This window comes from Oryx dammah, unplaced genomic scaffold (assembly GCF_014754425.2).
Source record: "Oryx dammah isolate SB20612 unplaced genomic scaffold, SCBI_Odam_1.1 HiC_scaffold_24, whole genome shotgun sequence".
NCBI classification, from domain to species: domain Eukaryota; kingdom Metazoa; phylum Chordata; class Mammalia; order Artiodactyla; family Bovidae; genus Oryx; species Oryx dammah.
In genome coordinates, this window is record NW_024070208.1 from 83,739,028 (window position 1) to 83,759,812 (window position 20,785).

Consider the following 20,785-nt stretch of genomic DNA (forward strand, 5'->3'; position numbering starts at 1 on the left):
TCTGATTTTAAATCTAGTGCCCTCCGATTACGTGAATCTCTTCTGTGCAAGGCTGTGCCTGTCTGATTTTAAACGAGGCCATTTGAGAAGGAAAGACGAGAAAGCATGTTTTTACTGTTTCGCTCTGTAACAGTTGAGAGTGAAAATCCAGCATCATGGTTCTGTAAACAAAACGTGCCAGGTCCCAGCGTACAGACTCCTTCCTCTAAGTGGCCGTCGTGGCGGGAGTTTTTCTCTGTGTTAAGTTCTGATTTGGTTCACGGATATTTACATCGAACACACAAAGCTGAGGTCGCCTCTGTGGTGTCCCCTGGGGTTGTGTGTCTCCAGGTGAGCTCTGTCTGGCTTCTCCCGGCGAACGCGTGGCCGTGCTCTCCTGCCCTCTTGTGGCTGCAGACGGCAGTGCCTGTTTGCGCCTGGGGCCCGAGTGGGGTTTCTGGTTTGAAATAGTCCCTGTGAAGACAGGAAGGCTCCCTCAGAGATCCAGTTCCTCAGACCTCTTCCAGGGGTCCGCCTGAGGATATTTCAGAGTTCGCTGCAGACGCGTTGGATGTCCTTCCTGAGTATGTGCTGTCCGACGGAAGGTGTATGTCAGTGTCCCTGAACATTTTCTGTACAGACTCTTGGTATGTAAACTCATTTTATTCATGCAGTTAATGTGTGTTTTACACACATAGACACATGTGTGATGGTTTCTTGAATTTGCGGGGTGGAAGGCAGGCCGCCAGGAGGCTCGTCCTGGAGTGTTGGCGCTGCCGTCAGGCGCCTGGCGCTGGGTCCAGGGGTTGGAATGTGGGCACCTTGGGGCTCGGGAGCCCCGAGTCCAGGGCCACGAGGGCCTGGTGCCGGGCTTCGTCTCTGACACGTTGAGCCGATGTCCTGCCGTTCCTCATGATGTATGGACCACACTCACCTGCAGCCCGCTCCTCAGATCTCTCCCTGCCCACTTCCCTCCACCCATCTGTCCACTGAGATTTCATCTTAGACCGCAGGGCTCATTTCTAGAGGCTGTTTCCCTCTTTTCCAGATGTCCTTCATATTCATGGTGGCTTTTCACTCATTTGGGCCCCAGTTTCTTTGGAGGCGTTTGCAGCATGCCTGTGATAAGCCTCCTAGATGGCCATGTTATTTTTGCATCTCAGGACTGGTCCCCTTGTGTGTTTCCTGTTTACGCTCCCTTGACGCCCGAGTTCGTGATGGGCTTGTTTTCTGTTTGGCTGTTCTCTGATGGCTGGTTGTTCAGTGGGTGCCTCCTTTCCCTGGGCCGCGGAAGTACTCGGAGCCGGGGCCACCCAGCGCCAGCCCTGCCTGCAGCCCGGTCCTGGGCAGCCCCACGCTGCCGTGCCCCACAGCCTCGGTTAATCTCTGCACCTGGTGGAAGGGTCCCCGGCCCCCTTTTGTCAGCACACCTGTGTCTGCATTCTCTTATCAGCGCTTTGTAAGGATTATTGCACGGAAGCAGGGACAGGCTGCCCGAGTCGCCCTGGAAGGTGCGCTGTTCCATCCTCGGGGTTCCCCTGCCCTCCTCACAGGACGTGGAGTCTGTCTTTAGATCTTGGATGGGCCGCAGAATGTTTTGTTAGAATGTTTTCCTTAGGACGCTAGGAAAGCTGCGTGTTCTAAGATCTGTTTCCTGTGCGTTTTCCTGTTATGAGTGGCCGTGACTGGCCTGTTGTGTTGCGTTAACACATCCAGATTCTCTCTAGAGGTGCTGGAGGCTTGCAGATCTGCAGTTCTGTGGCCTGCGCCTCCACGGACGCCTATCCTGGAGCCTGTCCCTGCAGTGCCAGCCCTGCCCTCCTGGGTCTCCTGCAGAGGGTGCGTGGGGGCCCCTCCGTGTGACGGTTTAGGGAGTGCCTCACACAGTGTGTTCCTGACACCTCCCAGCCCAGAAGATTCTGTCTGGCGCCCAGCTCATTGTATGCTCTCCTTTTTTTTGAGTGAGAGAAGACAGCCTCTTTGGACCTAAACCTTGATTTGTCTGGGTCTCTCCTGTCTGTCTCTTTTTTTTTGGTAGAACATTAGCTTGTAGCTTGCTTTTGAAAAACATCTTCATTAGAGTTCTCATAGTAAGTTGATTAAATTTTATTAACTGGGATGTTGAGAGGTATGTCTTAAACTTAAGTATTGATAAAGTGAGGCAGTTGGCAAACGATTTGCTTTCAAACACTGAACGCAGATCAAGGCCTCTCATGAATCAGCTGCGCTTGCCCTCTGTTGCCGTGTGCCTTCTGTGGCTTCCTTTCGACCCCAGGGCCGAAGTTTAGGCTCGGCCGCCCCGCCTTTACTGCTGTTGCATAGGCTTCCTCCAGATGGCAGATTTTAAGGAGGAAAAGGCATTTTTTTCCTTCAGATGGAAACATCAGGTTTTCTTCCACAGTTAAATTCTAAGGTGCAGATATAAAAATTGAGAGGAAGTTTTCCTCCTTGTGTCTCTCATGGCTTAAAAGTCACTTATTTCCCATTGAATTCTCCTTTCCATCCTGTGGACAGAGAGAGTTCTTTCAGCTGGGAATAGGACCTTCTGTTTTGTTCTGTATTTTCACCCGTTTGGAAACCCTTACAGAGAGGCATTGAAGGAAAGCTCAGGTCAGCCGCTCCACAGAAGGAGGGGGACCCACAGCTAAATATAGGCGTTTTGCTTTGGGCTTTTTATGGGTTTCCAGTGCTGAGAAGGTCATGGAAATACTGAGCAGCTGGGATCTGGGACCTGGAGCTCAACGGTGTTTGGGATTGGAGGGCCATGCTGCCAGAGAGAGGTTCTGGACAGGTGTGCTCAGGGCACCACCAGCCGTCTGCGGCAGGGCCCTGCGGAGGAGGGCAGAGGGGGTGCGGGAGGACGCGGGGCGTGGAGACTGGCCCCCGAGGCTGCACCCGTCAGAATTTCCCCTCTCCCTCTGCCAGCCGTGGGCCATTGCCAGCCTCTGTAGCTGGAGATCCCGGGATAGACACCCCCCCCGCAGAACCTCGGTGACAGACACACCCACGTTGTAGAACCAGTGACTGCCAGACACACACGCACACACACCTAGAGCCACAGAATCAGCTGGCAAGGCCCCTGCAGCGCCTGCGCTGAAGAAGCCTCGCTTGAGTGGCATTGGATGAAAGTCCTGTGATGTACTTGAATCCTTGCCGTGACGGGGGCCCTTTCCTTGGTTCTGGTCTGGAGGTCCTGAAGACAGTGTGGCTTTTCTTGCCGCCCTGCCTGGGGCTCTCCTCCTCTGTCGCCTGTGTGGGCAGGCCTTCTGCACTCTCGTGACCTGGGTCCCTCCAGACACACTCCAGACTGTGGGTCTTGGTGTCTTAATGGTGTTAGGTGTCTGCCCGCTTTTCCTCTGATTCTGCTGGGGTCGGACTTCACCCGTACTGCACCCTGAGCTCGTGTGGCTCATGGGTTCTCTTGTGTGTTGACAGCAGCGGTGTGTAATCTGTGAGGGGTGCAGCTGAGCTGGGAGGCCGGGCCTTGGGGGTCTCTGAGCCCCGGGAGCTGGCCGTGAGGAGGGGCTGGGGGCGGGGGCCTCCTGGCCGCATGCAGTTCTGTCCCACCTCCCTGTGGCCCAGGGCTCAGTCGGAGCCAGAGGCCAGGCCGTGGGGGCTGCTGCACTCGGTGGTCTCGGCTGGAGCCGGGAGTGAACCTGCCCTCCGTCTTTGTTTCAGAAAAGCCCGTGTCACCCAAGTCCGGGACCTTGAAGAGTCCTCCCAAAGGATTCGATACGACCGCCATTAACAAGAGCTACTACAATGTGGTGAGTGACTGAGGGGCGCTTCAGAGAAGAACGGGTGTTTCAGTGTCTCTGAAACTCGACGTGTAGTGTGGGGTCAACTGCCTAGAGAAGGGGCTTACCGGCCACGCAGACTCCTGCTCCCGCGGTCGTTCTGTGACGTCCTCACGTGTTTGTGTGTGGAGTTGTGCCTGTTCTTGTTGCGTAACCTGGTGTTACGATTAGTTCCCAACATGGTTTCCAGTCTCCAACATGGGATTTAAAAAGGTGCGTAATGTGATGGAAGGTTTAAGTGTCCTTAGGCTCGTATTCAGAGTAGGTCGTCAGTTCTCTAGATCAGTACAGTCTTTAGCTTGTCTTGTGCGTTACTGTAGTCTTTCCTGGGATTGATGTGTGTATATATGTAAATAGCCTGGAATTAGAGGCGAGCATCGGGACATTGTACACAGTGAAGACAAGTGTTTCAGAATCCTGAGACTTGCTGCCTTGTGAAACCTGAGCGGTTTGTGAGCTTGAGAAGCGCGTGTGGTAGTGAGGCTCGCGTCTGGCCGGGCGCCCTGCGCTCCTGGCCACTGCATCTGCCGCAGACTCGCAGGGCCGCCTTCTCTCCCCTTTCTTGGGTGAGACGCTGCTTTCTTTCCTGGGGAGGCTCCAGGGGGCAAGGAGTGCCATTCTGATTCCCAGTGACGTCCCGGAGCGGGAGCCCCTTGCTTCTGTGTCCGTCCAGGGGGTCACGTCAGAGACCTCCCGCCTGCGTCCATTCGGGGGATTGCGTTGGAGGACCCCACCTGCGTCCCCCCCGGGGTCGCGTCGGAGGACTCCTGCTGGCACCGTTCTCATCTCCGGGAGCCCGTTCCCGCCTGGCGTTGCGTGGAACCAGGTGGCTGTGCTTTCCGGAGGTCCGGTCAGTAGCATGTAGTCCTCTTCGGATTGAAGCGTGACCAGTGCCCTTCCAGAGGTCCATCCATCTCTAATCGCGCTCACACAGGGAGAGGAGCCCCGTGCACAGGGCCTGCTGACTCTGAATCGGGTGAGGGGATACCTTGACTTCAGTCTCACGTCCAAACTGTGGTTTACGTAGAGCTATAAGCATAAACAGCATGCATTAAACTGTGGTTGTTAGGATATCAGCGTGTAGAGCTGGTGGACCATCTTTGAGTGTCTCTCTCATTTTAGAAAAGTGAACAAATCCAGTTGGTGACTAAGCCAGGACTCAGTTGCAGCTTGCCTGAATTCCGCGTTTATAAATCACACAGAGAAGTAAACGTGGGCCACACTGCACACACGGGCCGCACAGCAGAGACGGCGCGTGAGACTTCTCACAGCCTCGTGCGCGTGAGACTTCTCACACAGCCTTGGTCGTCGTGTCTTCATGGACGGCTGCACGAGTCACTGGGAGATGAGCTCAGGGTTCGGGGGCGAGGCCAGTGTGGGCTGATGTCACAGGAGAGGTTTGGGGTCAGTGACAGGAGTGTCGGGGGTGGGGGGGTGTCGGGGGTGGGGGATGTCATAGGTGGGGGAGAGCCGTGGGTGGGGGGGTGTCGGAGGTGGGGGAGAGCCGTGGAGGGGGGTGTCATAGGTGGGGGAGAGCCATGGGTGGGGGTGTGTCGGAGGTGGGGGAGTGCCGGGGTGGGGGAGTGCTGGGGTGGGGGGTGTGAGAGGTGGGGGTATCGATGCAGACCTCTGGAGGTTAAGGCGTGAGTGGGGAGGCTGCGCGGCTCCCGCTGCTGTGCGATGGTCCAGACCAGCCACGACAGCACCGTGGGGAGGACAGGGGCCTTCCTGGCTCAGCGCCGTCCTCGGGCTGGTCATGCTTCTCTCGCCCCTGCTTCTGGGACACCCACTGAGCACGGGTTGGCAGGCACTGGGTGTCACGCCGGTCTCTGAGGTGCTGTTCATTTTTCCTCCTTTTTTTTTTTTTTCCTGTTCTATGGAGTATAAAATCTCTGTGGGTCTTTTTGTGTTTTCACTGAGCCCCTCTGGTGAAGTTTTCATTTTATTTATTGTACCTTTCAGTTCATAATTTCCATTTGATTCATTTTATGGGTTGATATACATTCTATATTTGAGTCATTGTTCTCATACTTTAAAAAAATAATTTAAGCATAGTTTTCTTTAGTTCTTTGGACACCTTGTCAGACTGGACTTTATTATTCAGTGCAGTTTAAGCTGACCGTGCCCTTGAGAGGGAGCTAGCCCCCTGCAGCCCCTGCCCCATACAGGCGCAGACCCCTCCTCCTCAGCACACTCAGCAGGCAGGACGCTTTACCAGGAGAGTCTGCACCGACACAGCCGTCTGAAGCCCAGGGGTCCCTGCGGCGCTCACTGTACCTGCCGTGGCTCCGTCATTACGGCGCCAGCTGCTTCACCCCTGAAAATCCTCTGGGCCTGTTCATTCCTTGCCACCCTGAGCCCGACCCCCGACCCCTGGGAACCCTGACCTTTCCAGTGTCTCAGAGTTGGAATCATCCGGGTTGTTACCTTTCTCTGATACTCACTTGGGCCACCTGGTTGAGCTCGTAGAGGTCAAGTGCTCCAGACTGGGTGGGGGGGGATTCCCACCTGACTCTGTCCCCCCAGGGGTCTTCGTGCCTAGGCGGGTGCAGTCGCAGCGTCCCCTGGGGCAGTGGCCTCGCGCCCTTTGTGGGTCTGAGGGCAGCTTCGCCCTGGGGCAGTGGCCTCGCCCGCCTTGTGGGCCTGAGGGGAGCTTCGCCCTGGGGCAGTGGCCTCGCGCCCCCTGCCTTGTGGGCCTGAGGGGAGCTTCGCCCTGGGGCAATGGCCTCGTACCCCCTGTCCCGCCCCCCGAGGGGCCTGAGAGGTGCTGTTGGTTTCCGGTCTCTGGTCTCGCCTGCTGTTGGTGGACGGCCACCCTCATGCGCCTTGCCTACAGAACCAGAAAGCGTTTCTCAAAACAGAAACTGTTTGTGGAATGCTGAAAACACCCAAGCCTTTAACGTAGTATTTCTGCTTCTTGAAATCCACGCCAGAAACATTACCTGACATGATTTCACAGGTGTTCGTGCGAGGATGTTTTCATAGGATGCTTCGCTTAGCAATACGCTGCAAGCAGCCTAAGTGTGTAGCCATGCACCGACGCCTCAGACGCCAGTGGTGGGTCCATTTCTAATTCTTACAGGTGCACAGGGGGCTTTAAAAAACGTCAGCACGTGTTTTCATGTTAAGTACAATGATCAGAATATAAAATTATGCAGGTAATGTGATTTGGCTGTGCAAAAGTGTTGTCACTGAGGGCAGAAGGCAGTGTGCCCAGGAATGTGGTGGAACTGTGCTCCTTGATCACGCTGGCAAAGGGGGTGGGGGGCTGCTCTGGCCCCAGAGCTCAGGTTGGGTTGGAATGTCACAGGGGGTTGAGACCTCGGGAGGTGGAGTCGGGGTTCAGACATGGAGGGTCACGGGGTAGGAAGCCCCGTGGCTGCGTCACGCAGAGGGCTGACCCGAATTTGGGGACAGGGCCCGGCAGTACGGTTTATTTTCGCTGTGAGATGTGTTTCGCTCTCCAGGCAGTTACGGTCAGCAGCGCCCTTCTTTAGGTGACTGACAGGGCTCAGGCCCTGTGCGCGGGGTTGGACGCCCTGCTGTGGGTCGCCCTGGGGGAAGCCCCCACGCCTGCACGGCCACGTGTCTGTAACAGAACGCTGGTAACGCTGCATTGGCCTTGCAGCGTTGACGGGGTTAGCAGTGGGCTGTAAGGTGCCTCGTGAGTGTTGGCCCTTAAGAGGTTCTCATGGTTATTTTGTTGTTCAGTCGCTCAGTCGTGTCCGACTCTTTGTGACCCCATGGACTGCAGCACTCCAGGCCTCCCTGTCCTTCACCATCTCCCGCAGTTTGCTCAAAGCCCTGTCCATCAAGTTGGTGATGCCATCCAACCATCTTATCCTCTGTTGTCCCCTTCTCCTCCCGCCTTCAGTCTTTCCTAGCGTCAGGGTTTTTTCCAGTGAGTTGGCTCTTCACATCAGGTGGCCAAGGTATTGGAGCTTCAGCTTCAGCATCAGTCCTTCTAATGAATATTCAGGGTTGATTTTCTTTAGGATGGACTGGTTGGATCTGCTTGCAGTCCTAGGGAGCCATGGTTATTAGGAAGTGTGTTTAGAAGCATTTGAGGCCACCATACCATTCTGTTTGCAGACGGGCATCCCATTTGAGGATTAATTACCCAGGGCGGTAGTCAAGGGTGATGGGATCGTGTAATTAAAGGGAGTGAGTGTGTGACTTCTCTGAGCTTGATAGGTGTGGCAGTGAAAGGAATCAGCTGTGCTTCCTGCCTGGTGACAGATCCCTGGCCAGGGGAGGTCAGGGGAAGCCCTTCTCTTGGAGAAGCCGCATGCTCACTCCTTAGGGGTTGGACAGTCTTCCAGCACCTCTTCTAGGGGACAGGAGTCTCCCCGTCACCGTCAGAGAGCGAGCTTTCCTGACTGTCCATCTGGGAAGAGAGCGGCTGTCACGCCCTCTGTGTCGTGTGGCACAGCGGCTTTGTCTTCAGGGCCGAGTCAGGGCTCCTTACGCAGTGGACAGAGGTGCGCGTGGCCAGCGTCTGCACGCGCCTGGTGTCACGACAGGCTCAGGAGCTCTGTCTTTGAAAGATTGAAACAAACATGAGCCAGTAGGCAGCGATCGCTGGCATATTACATGTTAGAGCAGACAGCCATTGTCCCTCTCGCTGTAGCAGACTTCCACAGACCCTTCTTGTGCTCCAGACGGACCTGCCCCCATGCAACCTCTTGGCTCCTGGGGTTGCTCAGAGCCTCTGCCTGCTTGTCCGGGAGAACCCACACCTGGTGGCTGGAGGCTCACCTGGAGCCACGCTGAGCCATCCCAGCCTTGGCTGCTCTCGTCCCTCCTGGCCTCTGCCTCTTCCACCTTGCCCAGGACTGGTCAGTGTCTTCCCACGGCTCGTACGGGGTCAGGTCGTTGGCGCACCGCCCGGGACGGGGCCGCCCGCTCCGTTGCGCTCGGGGCTGCCCCTCCGCTCCTGGGCCCTCGCTCACACTGACCGCCTGCTGCCTCTGCCCCTCCTCTCCTGGGCCCTCGTCCACACTGACCGCCTGCTGCCTCTGGCCCTCCGCTCCTGGCCCCTCGTCCACACTGACTGCCTGCTGCCTCTGGCCCTCCGCTCCTGGCCCCTCGTCCACACTGACTGCCCCCTGCCTCTGCCCCTCCTCTCCTGGCCCCTCGCTCACACTGACCGCCTGCTGCCTCTGCCCCTCCTCTCCTGGCCCCTCATCCACACTGACCCCCTGCTGCCGGAACAGGCTCTGCCCCCACGGTTCCTGTGCAGTGTCCTCGTTTCCTGCGGATGGAGACCATGGGGAAGCTTTTCCGGTGGTGGGCAGGACCGGGTCTGTGAGTGGAGAGCGAGCAAGCTGTACCACGTTGGGACGGCTGGGCGGGGTGTCTGTGAGGTTCCTTCCTGCCTTGAGTTGGGGAGCTAACTCTCTGCACCTCTGCCACAGGCCAGGAAGAGCCTCTTTTTTGAAGAAGCAGGCAGACCCACACGTGTGTGCCGTCCAGGGAAGACACACAAGGCTGGGGTTCAGGCCAGGGTCTGCTGGCTCTGGGGTGACACAGAGCAGGGTGGGCCCACAGCCTCTGCTGGAGCTCTTGCGCACTAAATCTTCAGCATCCCACAGTCTTGTGAATCCCCAAGTTTAGAAATGCCGTTAGAACGTAGCTCCTTTTAAATGGCATAATGATATAAACATATTATATCCACCCCCCGACTCTTCTTGAGACCTAATGTCATGAAGCATTGAGGAAGCAGAAATCAGGATGCCACCCTTGGTCAGCGACGGCCGGGGGCGGCCCGAGGCCTCTGCTCTAGGAGCGGGGGCGCTGCAGGAATGGCCGCCTCGGCAGCACTGCTCCCTCCTCCTCCTCTCCTCCACGCTCTGGCTCATAAATGGCGGGGGTCCTGTCTAGTAATTTACTTTTTGAAACTTGAAGTACTAACCGTTTAAATAGAGTGGGCTGGAAGAGTATGTGCGATGGTGATTCCCCCTTGTGGTGTGGGGGTTATAGTTAGGTGGGCGGAGAGGCTACGAACAGCTCTGCCAGCCTTGAGTTCAGCCGGGGGTCGAATTCAGGCCCCTGCGTTGGGAGCACAGGGCGGAGCCGCTGGGCCACCAGGGGAGCCCCTGGGTGTAGTTTGTGATGGGAATGTTTTACTGTGTCTGCATCAAATCTTGAAAAGTTTCCTTCATGTTACATGTTCTGTTCCATGTAAATCAGTTACTTATTTTCAGAGGACTGTCAACCACACACGGGACATCCGACCCCCGTGGACTTTGCGGTGGTGGCTGAGACTCACTTGTAAGGAGAGCGGCGCTCCGCGCTCCTTTCCTGGCAGCAGTGAAGCGGGCTTCTGTGGGCTGCAGGGCATGAGTCGGTCCTTTGTTTGGCTCTGCCCCTGTGGCTGACAGCCAGGGATTGTCTGTGAACTGCCCAATGCGGTCCCCCTTGTGGGCACCATTGTTGGCCAGGCTGCCCCACGCCTCCCGCCCCAGGGGGAGCTCGTGCCTCTTGGCCCGCCCTCCTCGTGGTGCCCGGTGACGGCTGCTCTTCCCGACCCTCTCTGGACCCGCCTGTGTGCGATGGAGCTGTGGCGGCTGGGCTGTGACGTCGCATGGGGTCCTGCAGCAGCCAGAGCGCGCAGCAGTCCAGGAAGGGGAGACAGGTGATGGCTGGAGCCCACGGCATGCTGTGAGCTCGGAAAGGACGTGTGGTGGACACCGGCGCTGGTGTGGGTCCCTCAGCGTCTGCGGAAGCCACGGAGCGTAGCCTGGGTGGTTTGGGCAGGGTTGCTCTAGAGCTTGTCTTGAGCACTTAATTGAAGGTTGTGTTTGCAGCCAGTAGACGCGGTTAGCAGCTGAGCCATCGCAGGAGAGGCAGTGGAGCAGCGCGCTGTGCGTGGGTCCTGGTGCGCTCTCGGGGCGCTCTGTGTCTGCTCGCCCCATGGCTGAGGAGGGTCACCTGACTGCCTCGAGCTCACACTCCCGATGCCACTGTCTCGTGGGAGCTGTTTGTGTTTGTAAAGTGGGCTTGTCGGGTTCCACTCATGTTCTTAGCAGTGTGGCTAATAGTTCCTGGAGAAGGAAATGGCAGCCAACTCCAGTACTCTCGCCTGGAGAATCCCATGGACGGAGGAGCTTGGTGGGCCCCAGTCCATGGGTCGCAAAGAGTCGGACGAGACTGAGCAACTTAACTTCACTTTAATAGTTCCTGGTGTTTGTTCTTAGACGTGGAGTCTGAGTTGAGCCTTTGTTTTCACATTAAATAGGGGCTTTTTGTCTTACTCATCTGTGACAGATTTAAATTTTTTTTTAGTTCAGGGACCCACTCGTGGTACTTGATCTGCTTCGGGTCATTTTGTAAGGAGATGTGGGTAATGTGGACGAAGCGTGTCCCCTGGTGACGCAGAGGCAGGGTCACACGGTGCGCCACCCTCCAGTCCTCTGACACTTGGGCCCATTGGGTGTTTCTTGGAGGGGCGGTGTTGTAACTGTGAGAGCGGCACCCACTTTTCCCGACAAGGCAGGGTCTCCCAGAGCGGCCCCACCCCGTCCATTCAGGGGCGAAACTGAGCGGAGCCAGAGCTGCCGCAGCGCAGCGCTGGAGAGCCTGGACCCCTCCCCTCGGCTGCGGTGCTGGTGCCGCCTCAGGCCCCTGTGCTCCCGAATGGCCCCGCTCCCCTCTGGAGCTCGGAGGACCCTAGTGAGCACACAGCGATTCCTGTTGCTTGTGTCAATGCTGATTCTAAATTTAGCTAATGATTACTTTTTTCTTAAACATTTAAACATACCTTTTGATTATCGAAAATCGGGAGAACACCGAGCATGTTTGGAGTCTTTATTCCGTCTGATTTCTTCTGCGGGATTAGTTTAGGGGCTGTGTTAGTTTTGGGAGACAGCGCATTTAGTGCAGGTAGTGAGCAGCTGTGGCATGACGGCATGACTGGAGAAGGCGCTGGCTCTGGCAGTGGGGTGGAGCAGATGGCTGAGGAGGGCTCATTGCTCCCAGGCAGCCCTCAGCCTGAGGCTGGAGAGGGGGTTCACCTCTCCTGGCTTCACTCTTCCTGTGTAGAGGAGGGTTTTCTCTGGATGGGAGGTGCTGTGGGTGCGCCCTCGCTCGGCCTTCCAGGTCCATCCATCCATCAGGCTCCCCCTGCAGACCTGGGCTGCCCCTCCCAGCCCCGCCCCAGGGGCCAGTGCTCCTGCCATGATTCCTGTGGAAAGGGGCTCATGTTTGAGCTCTGCTGTTTTACACTTAGATTTCTTTTTCAGTTTTTAGGAGTTGTTAACTGCTTTTGTCTGTATTTCTGTAGGCTGTCAGGAAACATGTTAATTTCAAGGTTGATTCATAATTTTTCTCCCATCTCTGCATACAATGGTGGTTTTATGCTGGTGGACCTTTAATTTGTAACATGTATAGGATGATCTGAGATGGTCATTTTCTCTGGTAAAGGTCTGCGGTGCCCAGAAATTGACTTAGAATGAGTAGATGCCATCCAAAGGGTGAACTTCACGTTTGTTTTTTCAAACGGATGCACTTTCCGTACGTCACAGTGCATAGATGCTAAGGGTGCAAGTCGGCGAGCTTTAGCCGGTGTATATGTCTGTGTAACAACCACCCACATCATGAGGCGGAACTTGTCTATCATTCCAGAAATTGACCTCACGTCCCTTTCCCTGTTGTCCCCCGACCCCCCGTCCCTGCGCTCACAGACCAGTGTGGCCTGTCCCTGGGTTTCCCGTGGATGGGGTATATAGGCTGCCCTTGCTGTGAATGGCCTCTCTGGTGCAGCGCGTGTTGTGGAGACTCATCCCTGCCTCCAAGCTGTCGCGATTGTCACTGGTTCCTTCTTTCTATCTAAGCAGACTTAGCATTACTGTCTGAGGATGGAGTGCATTCAGGCGTCTTTCTAGGTGTACCCGAGGTAAATGTGCTTGGCAGGAAGATGAAGTCAGTTGGGTAGCCTCGATAATAACGCATTACCTGAATTTACTAGCTAACAATCACAGGGAGTGATGATCTCACACCAGCGTCCCATGGAAGGGACAGTGTGAAGTGAACGGGAGGGAGGAGCTTCGAAGCTTGTGCGTCTCAGTGTCAAGTAATGCTTGTCTTCCATTGTAGGTGCTACAGAACATTTTGGAAACAGAAAACGAATATTCTAAAGAACTTCAGACTGTGCTTTCAACCTACCTACGGCCCCTGCAGACCAGTGAGAAGTAAGTTAGACGGTAATTGTGTCAAGTGTTGGAACAGTGGTCCACTTGGCTGTTGCCTCGTGTTTTCAGAGAACAGCAGCTGAAACGCTGGGACAGAATGCAGCTGAAGACACAGGAACGCTCCTTGTGCATTGGGGGGGGCGGGGGGGCGCGGCGGGGAGGGGGCCGGGGCGCGGGGGGGCGGGGGGGGCACGTGAGTAGACCGCCCACACGTGTCTCCTGTTGTTTTTCTCGGCTCTAGGTTAAGTTCAGCAAACACGTCACATTTAATGGGGAATCTAGAAGAAATATGTTCTTTCCAGCAAATGCTTGTACAGTCTTTAGAAGAATGCACCAAGTAAGTAAGAGGCTAATAATTGTAAAATTCAGATGGATACAACTTTAGGATTAACTTTAGGTTTCGCATTTCCAAAGGTGGATACTGGGTTATTTCGAATGTTTGGGGTATATCAACCTTTACAGTTAAAGTGTATTTTGGACTCTCTTCCTCAGTGGGATCTGCTGACTGCTGCGAGCCGGGAGGGAGGTTTCCTGTGAGCAGTGGCTCTTTGGGCTGGCTGCTGCAGAAGGAAGGGAGCACGCAAGGGAGCACCACGGCTCGGTGCCCGCCCTGCCGAGGTCGGGGGCGCGGCGTGCTGCTCACAGGCGCACATCTCTGCCTCGTCCATGCCGGCTTCTCTTACGTGGGCTGTAGGTCCATGCAGGGCCGGACACACGGCCAGCTTTCTCCGGCCTCTTCTCACTTGTCCTCTGCTTACTTAGGCAGCACCCAGTGCGTGTCAGACATGTGTTAACGAGACAGAAGTGACCTTTGTCCTAGACGAGCTGGTAGTCGGGGAGGGAGGCAGCTGGTTCAGGTGGTAGAGGCAATTACAGACAGTAGTGTGGAAGCGCTGTGAGGAAACCTGGAGTTGGATTTCAGGGGAGCTCGGCCCAGCGCTGCAGTGATGGGAGTACGGCAGGCAGAGGCCGTGGCGGCTGCCCCAGAGCCCACGCCACTTGAGCAGAGCCCACGCCACTTGAGCGGAGCCCACGCCGCTTGAGCGGAGCCCACGCCACTTGAGCATCCCCGCTCTTCGGGGCCCACATCTGCTCGTTCACTCGCTGTCCTGTCCCCCGCCCTCACCGGTCACCCTGTGCCCAGCGCTCTTAACCTGGCACACCTTCCTGCGCATTCTTCTGTCCTGAAAGGGTGCTCGTTCCTGTGGCAGCCTCTGCCCTGCCCTCGCGCTGCCCCTGCCCTGGCTCAGGCCAGCCTCTCCCCCGTGTCCTGCCCGGGCCTCCTGACGAGGCTCTGACCTCCTGGTGGCCCTCTGCCCGTCCATCTCCCCAGCAGCGTCCAGCCTCAGCTCTGCTCAGAAGCTGGGGGTGCCTGGTTATTCCTGCGCTTGTTCCCAGCTGTGTCTCACAGGCTGGCCTGGAGGGCCACAGAGGCGGCCTGGGGGTGGGGGGAGCTAAGGTAGGAGGCTGGTCCCTGCGTGGCGGCCATCGGTGGGAGCCCTGCCCACACCCGGCTCCTGCCTGCTCTGCTGCAGGGCCTCAGCTCAGTTGGCACTTGTCAGGGGTGGGCCCGGGAGGTGGTGTGCCCAGCCCTCCCCGCCTCCCCTCCGCCCGGTCCACTTCCTGCTGCTGCGCCCTGGGGCGTGGGCCGCACTGGCACAGCCCAGGCTCCCTGGCGTGGCCGCCGCACGTGTTGGGCACGCTGTCCTGCTCGCTCGCACTGGCTGAGTTGCAGACTCCTCGGTGTACTGTAGGCTGACTCCCCGTTAGTTGTCTTATATTTTGTAGGGCTTCAGGTTATTGAAGAAAGTACTGAAATAAACATTTGACATAATTGCTACTGGTTAAATAAACATTGTGTATTTAGTTCAAAGTTAATTATAGGGCGTGTCTTAAGATTTAAATAAATTCATCTTTATAGACACTGGACCATTACTATAACATTTTCACAGTAAAATAGTATTCGTTTTAGATTATTATCAAAATACAAATTTGGACTAGAGAATAGAGTTTATATTGTCTGAAAGTTGTATTTTGAACCGTCCAAATAATAGAAACACGGGGGGATCCAGAGATGATATTTAACTTTGTAGAATGGACCGGCTGAGACGCAGAGCACTCTCTGGTTCTGCTGGGCCGTCCCTGCTGAAGAGCAGAGCACAGGACTTGGCCTGGTGAGGCAGCGACTGGGGCTGGTGGTGTGCCGACCCAGGGAAGCTCGGTCATCCCCTCCGACCCCAGCGGGGCCTCTGCACTGTGGGCCCCGAATCAGGATCGGCCCCCGTGTGTCACCTGGGAGGCCCTGAGTGGCTCTTGCCGCAACCTCCTGACTCGTTGAATGAGACCACGTGATTCCACGGAAATGTTTTCAGCTCTAGAACCTTGTGCGTCTAGAAAGTTTGGAAGGGAAGGCACTCCAATGACACGTGGGAATGTGAACGGATGGCTCGAGGCGGGGGCTGGAGCTGCTGGCTGGCGATGGGGACTCCTCTGGGGGAGCCTCCGGTGCTGCTGCCTTCCCGGGCCTCTGGCATCCGTCGTGTTCAGGGTTTGGAGTCCAGGCGCTGCCAGCGCCCTGAGGCTCCAGTGTGGAGGCACTCGTGTCCCCTCAACAGGGACGCCTTTCTCGGTTGGTAGTGGACAGACTCAGGTGGGACGCAGAGGCTCACTCAGGTCACGGCCACACCCTCGTGCTGCCCTTGGTCTCCCCAGGAAGTTGGTGGCTGCTGGACCCTGAACCCTTTCCCTGAAGTTAGCAGTGCCAGCGGGAGTAAACGTGCCGTGAGGGGACGTCGTGCGGCAGCTCTGCTTGCTCAGGTCTCTCCTGGAGCTCACCCGTCTCTGCTCTGGGGAAGGAGATGGGCCCTGGGCGTCCCCGCCCGCCTTGTAGGGTGGTCTCCCTGGGGAGGCTGCCTGTGCCTCTGCTGGGCACCAGGCCACTGCTGCTTGCCTGCACCCGACCGCGGACCGCTCTCCCATGTCAGACCATCGACAGCTCCCCTGTATCAGACCGCCGACTACTCACCTCTGTCAGACCACTGATGACTCCCCTGTATCAGACCACCGACTACTCACCTCTGTCAGACCGCTGATGACTCCCCTGTATCAGACCGCCGACTACTCACCTCTGTCACACCGTTGATGACTCCCCTGTATCAGACTGCCGACTACTCACCTCTGTCAGACCACTGATGACTCCCCTGTATCAGACCGCCGACAACTCACCTCTGTCAGACCATCAACAGCTCCCCTGTATCAGACCGCCGACTACTCACCTCTGTCAGACCACTGATGACTCCCCTGTATCAGACCGCCGACTACTCACCTCTGTCAGACCATCAACAGCTCCCCTGTATCAGACCGCCGACAACTCACCTCTGTCAGACCGCTGATGACTCCCCTGTATCAGACCGCCGACTACTCACCTCTGTCAGACCACTGATGACTCCCCTGTATCAGACCACCGACTACTCACCTCTGTCAGACCGCTGATGACTCCCCTGTATCAGACCGCCGACTACTCACCTCTGTCAGACCACTGATGACTCACCTGTATCAGACCGCCGACTACTCACCTCTGTCAGACCACTGATGACTCCCCTGTATCAGACCGCCGACTACTCACCTCTGTCAGACCACTGATGACTCCCCTGTATCAGACCGCCGACTACTCACCTCTGTCACACCGTTGATGACTCACCTGTATCAGACCACCGACAACTCACCTCTGTCAGACCACTGATGACTCACCTGTATCAGACCACCGACTACTCACCTCTGTGAGACCACTGATAACTCACCTGTATCAGACCACCGACTACTCACCTCTGTCACACCGTTGATGACTCCCCTGTATCAGACCGCCGACTACTCACCTCTGTCACACCGTTGATGACTCCCCTGTATCAGACCACCGACTACTCACCTCTGTCAGACCACTGATAACTCACCTGTATCAGACCACCGATAACTCCTCCCCTGTTATCTGACCATTCATAACTCACCTGTATCAGACCAGTGGTAACCCCTCACTTGTTATCTGACCGTTGATAACTCCTCACGTGTTATTGACGTTTCATAACTCACCTGTATCAGACCATTGATAACTCTTCACCTGTTCAGTTCAGTCACTCAGTCTTGTCCGACTCTTTGTGACCCCATGGACTGCAGCACACCAGGCTTCCCTGTCTATCACCAACTCCTGGAGCTTGCTGAAACTCACGTCCACTGAGTCGATGATGGCATCCAACCATCTCATCCTCTGTCCGTCCCCTTCTCCTCCCGTCTTCAATCTTTCCCAGCATCAGGGTCTTTTCCAGTGTCAGTTCTTCGCATCAGATGGCCAAAGTATTGGAGCTTCAGCATCAGTCCCTCCAATGAATATTCAGAACTTATTTCATTTAGGATTGACTGGTTGGATCTCCTTGCTGTTCAAGGGACTCTCAAGAGTCTTCTCCAACACCACAGTTCAAAAGCATCAATTCTTTGGCACTTAGCTTTCTTTATAGAGTCCAGTTCTCACATCCATACATGACTACTGGAAAAACCATAGCCTTGACTAGACGGACCTTTGTTGGCAAAGTGATGTCCCTACTTTTTAATAATGCTGTCTAGGTTGGTCATAGCTTTTCTTCCAAGGAGTAAGCATCTTAATTTCATGGCTGCAGTCACCATCTGCAGTGGTTTTGGAGCCAAGAAAATAAAGTCTCTCACTGTTCCCACTGTTTCCCCATCTATTTGCCATGAAGTGATGGGACCAGATGCCATGATCTTAGTTTTCTGAATGTTGAGTTTTAAGCCAGCTTTTTTATTCTCCTCTTTCACTTTCATCAAGAGTCTCTTTAGTTCCTCTTTGCTTTCTGCCATAAGGGTGGTGTCATCTGTGTATCTGAGGTTATTGATATTTCTCCTGGCAATCTTGATTCCAGCTTGTGCTTCATCTGGCCCAGTATTTTGCATAATGTACCCTGCATGCTAGTTAAATAAGCAGGGTGACAATATACAGCCTTGACGTTCTCCTTTCCCAGTTTGGAACCAGTCTGTTGTTCCATGTTCAGTTCTAATTGTTGCTTCTTGACCTGCATACAGAATTCTCAGGAGGCAGGTCAGGTGGTCTGGGATTCCCACCTCTAAGAATTTTCCATGGTTTGTTGCGATCCACACAGCCAAAGGCTTTGGCATAGTCAATAAAGCAGAAGTGGATGTTTTTATGGAATTCTTTCTTTTTTAATGATCCAATGGATGTTGGCAATTTGATCTCTGGTTCCTCTGCCTTTTCTAAATCCAGCTTGAACGTCTAGAAGTTCTTGTTTCACATACTGTTGAAGCCTCGTTGGAGAATTTTGAGCATTACTTTACTAGTGTGTGAGATGCATGCAGTTGTGCAGTAGTTTGAACTTTCTTTGGCATCGCCTTCCTTTGGGATTGGAAAGAAAACTGACCTTTTCCAGTCTCGTGGCCACTGCTGAGTTTTCCAAATTGACTGCCATATTGAGTGCAGCACTTTCACAGCATCATCTGTTAAGATTTGAAATAGCTCAACTGGAATTCCATCACTTCCACTAGCTTTGTTCGTAGTGATGCTTCCTAAGGCCCACTTGACTTCACACTCCAGGATGTCTGGCTCTACGTGAGCGTGAGTGATCGCACCATCGTGATTATCTGGGTCGTGAAGCTCTTTTTTATACAGATCTTCTGTGTATTGTTGCCACCTTGTAATATCTTCTGCTTCTGTTAGGTCCATACCATTTCTGTCCTTTATTGAGCCCATCTTTGCATGAAATGTTCCTTTGGTATCTCTAATTTTTTTGAAGAGATCTCTAGTCTTTCCCATTCTATTGTTTTTCCTCTTATTTCTTTGCATTAATCGCTGAGGAAGGCTTTCTTGTCTCTCTTTGCTATTCTTTGGAACTCTGTGTTCAGATGGCTATATCTTTCCTTTTCTCCTTTGCCTTTAGCTTCTCTTCTTTCCTCAGCTGTTTGTAAGGCCTCCTCAGACAGCCATTTTGCCTTTTTGCATTTGTTTTTTTGGGGTATGGTCTTGATCCCTGCCTCCTGTACAGTGTCCTGAACCTCTGTCCATAGTTCTTCAGGCACTCTGTCTGTCAGATCTAATCCCCTGAATCTGTTTGCACTTCCACTGTATAATCGTAAGGGATTTGATCTAGGTCATACCTGAATGGACTAGTGCTTTTACCTGTTTCCTTCACCTGTTACCAGGCCATCGATAACTCCTCACCTGGTATCTGACCACTGATAACTCTTCGCCTGTTAGCAGGTCCTTGATTGATGACTCTTCCTACCAGACCACCCCCTCCTATCATCAGATCAATGATAGAACCACAGTAGCAGGCCTTTCTGACCCGGCACTAATTGTCACAGCTTGGTGTGGGGCCACCAGGAGGCTGCAGGGGGACGTGGGACAGCCCCGCACTCTGCTGCACGTCTTCATGCTCTCAAAGCCGCCTCTGGAAGCACGAGAGAGAAAAATCCTCTCTCTCAATTCTTAAGTCATGTTCTGCCTGGATGATCTTTGTGAGTGTTGTATGTTCCATTATTTCGGTGATCTACATGGTGTTAGCGTGTGAGATGTATTGGCATAATATCTAGGCTCCAATTAAGACCACTCACGTAACCTTTCTGAGCTCTGGCTGCTAGTTCAGGTTGGTGAGTTGATGGACTATGAAGGTTTCATAAACTGATGGTGGCGACTGTAGTGATTTCTTGCACAGTAGGGTTGAGAGAGGTAGTAAAACTCTAGAGCCAGGCTCGATGGGAAGAAAGAAAGGAAATCGTATACGCTGAGGTCGTCCGTGTGTAGCTCGTGGACGTGTAGCAGATTAAAGCCCCTTGACCTAGATAGCAGTGTGAGTGCATAGCGCTGTGGCCTGGCCCAGGCGGGCAAGGCGGCTCCTGGCCCAATGCTGAGCAGGGCGTACAGCCCCGTCATCTCGTCATGTAGACTGCGCGTCTGCAGGCGTCCCACACCCCGTCTCCGGCAGCAGTTTGTTCTCGGCGAGACCGGGATGTCCCGTCACTGCTGTTGCCTTCAGCCCCGCAGCCAGGCGGTGGGGCCCCTGCCGGGTCTCTTGCGGGAGAAGGCCGCCCCCACCTGTTTCCTGGTGTCCGAGCGTGACCGTCGCCTGCTGAGATGCCAGTGTCTCAGGGTAGGTGTGTCTTGGGTGTCCGGGTCCTGGTAGAAAGAGCAGTTGGTCTCAGAGCCTCTGGGGAGGGCGCCCTTGGCAGCGTGTGATGCCTGCTCCCTGGTGACTGGGGGGGCTGCTCCGGCTCTGGGGTGCGCCCTCTCCCCTCTGGGGTGCGCCCTGTGCCCCTCCCGGACTGCGCCGTGTCCCCCTCTGGGGGCGCCTGCAGTGTGTGGCCGTATGACTGAGGCTTCGGCTCGCTCTGTCATTTCAGCTTAGTTTTGAGCTGGTTTTGTATCCCCCTCCCAAAGAGTGCAGTCGCCCTTAAGGTAGAGACTCCCTCTTTCTCTGGTTTTAATATGTTCCCAGTGCCTGACTGGGTGGGTGAAGTCAGTTTATTGAGTCAGTGACTGTTTATTCTGCACATACATGAAACTGTGACTAATCTCTGAAGGCTGTTGAAACCCACGTGGGGGCTTATGCTTGGGCAGGAGTCTGCCAGCAGTGCGGGCGCCCACTTGCTTTGACCCCAGATCCCAGTGAAGGGGCGGAGCGCCAGCGCTTACGTGCAGGCAGGACCTGCTCAGGGGCAGGCTGTAGGGTCCTGCGGCCCCCGGCACTCGGGACCGTCCCCCTCACCTGGTGGGTACCCGCCCCGCTCTGCAGGCCGCTCGTC

At 55.1% G+C, this 20,785-nt stretch overlaps 1 protein-coding gene across 2 annotated transcripts in view; it reads left to right on the forward strand.

Annotated features, from left to right (window-relative positions):
- The window catches only part of ARHGEF7 (Rho guanine nucleotide exchange factor 7), a 60,017-nt gene that overhangs the window by 12,285 nt on the left and 26,947 nt on the right, over window positions 1-20,785 (forward strand). For both annotated transcript variants that reach the window (XM_040267462.1, XM_040267460.1), the window contains exons 5-7: window positions 3,658-3,746; window positions 12,873-12,967; window positions 13,209-13,304. In XM_040267462.1, coding sequence (XP_040123396.1) covers window positions 3,658-3,746; window positions 12,873-12,967; window positions 13,209-13,304 — 280 coding nt within the window. The remainder of the gene's footprint in view (window positions 1-3,657; window positions 3,747-12,872; window positions 12,968-13,208; window positions 13,305-20,785) is intronic.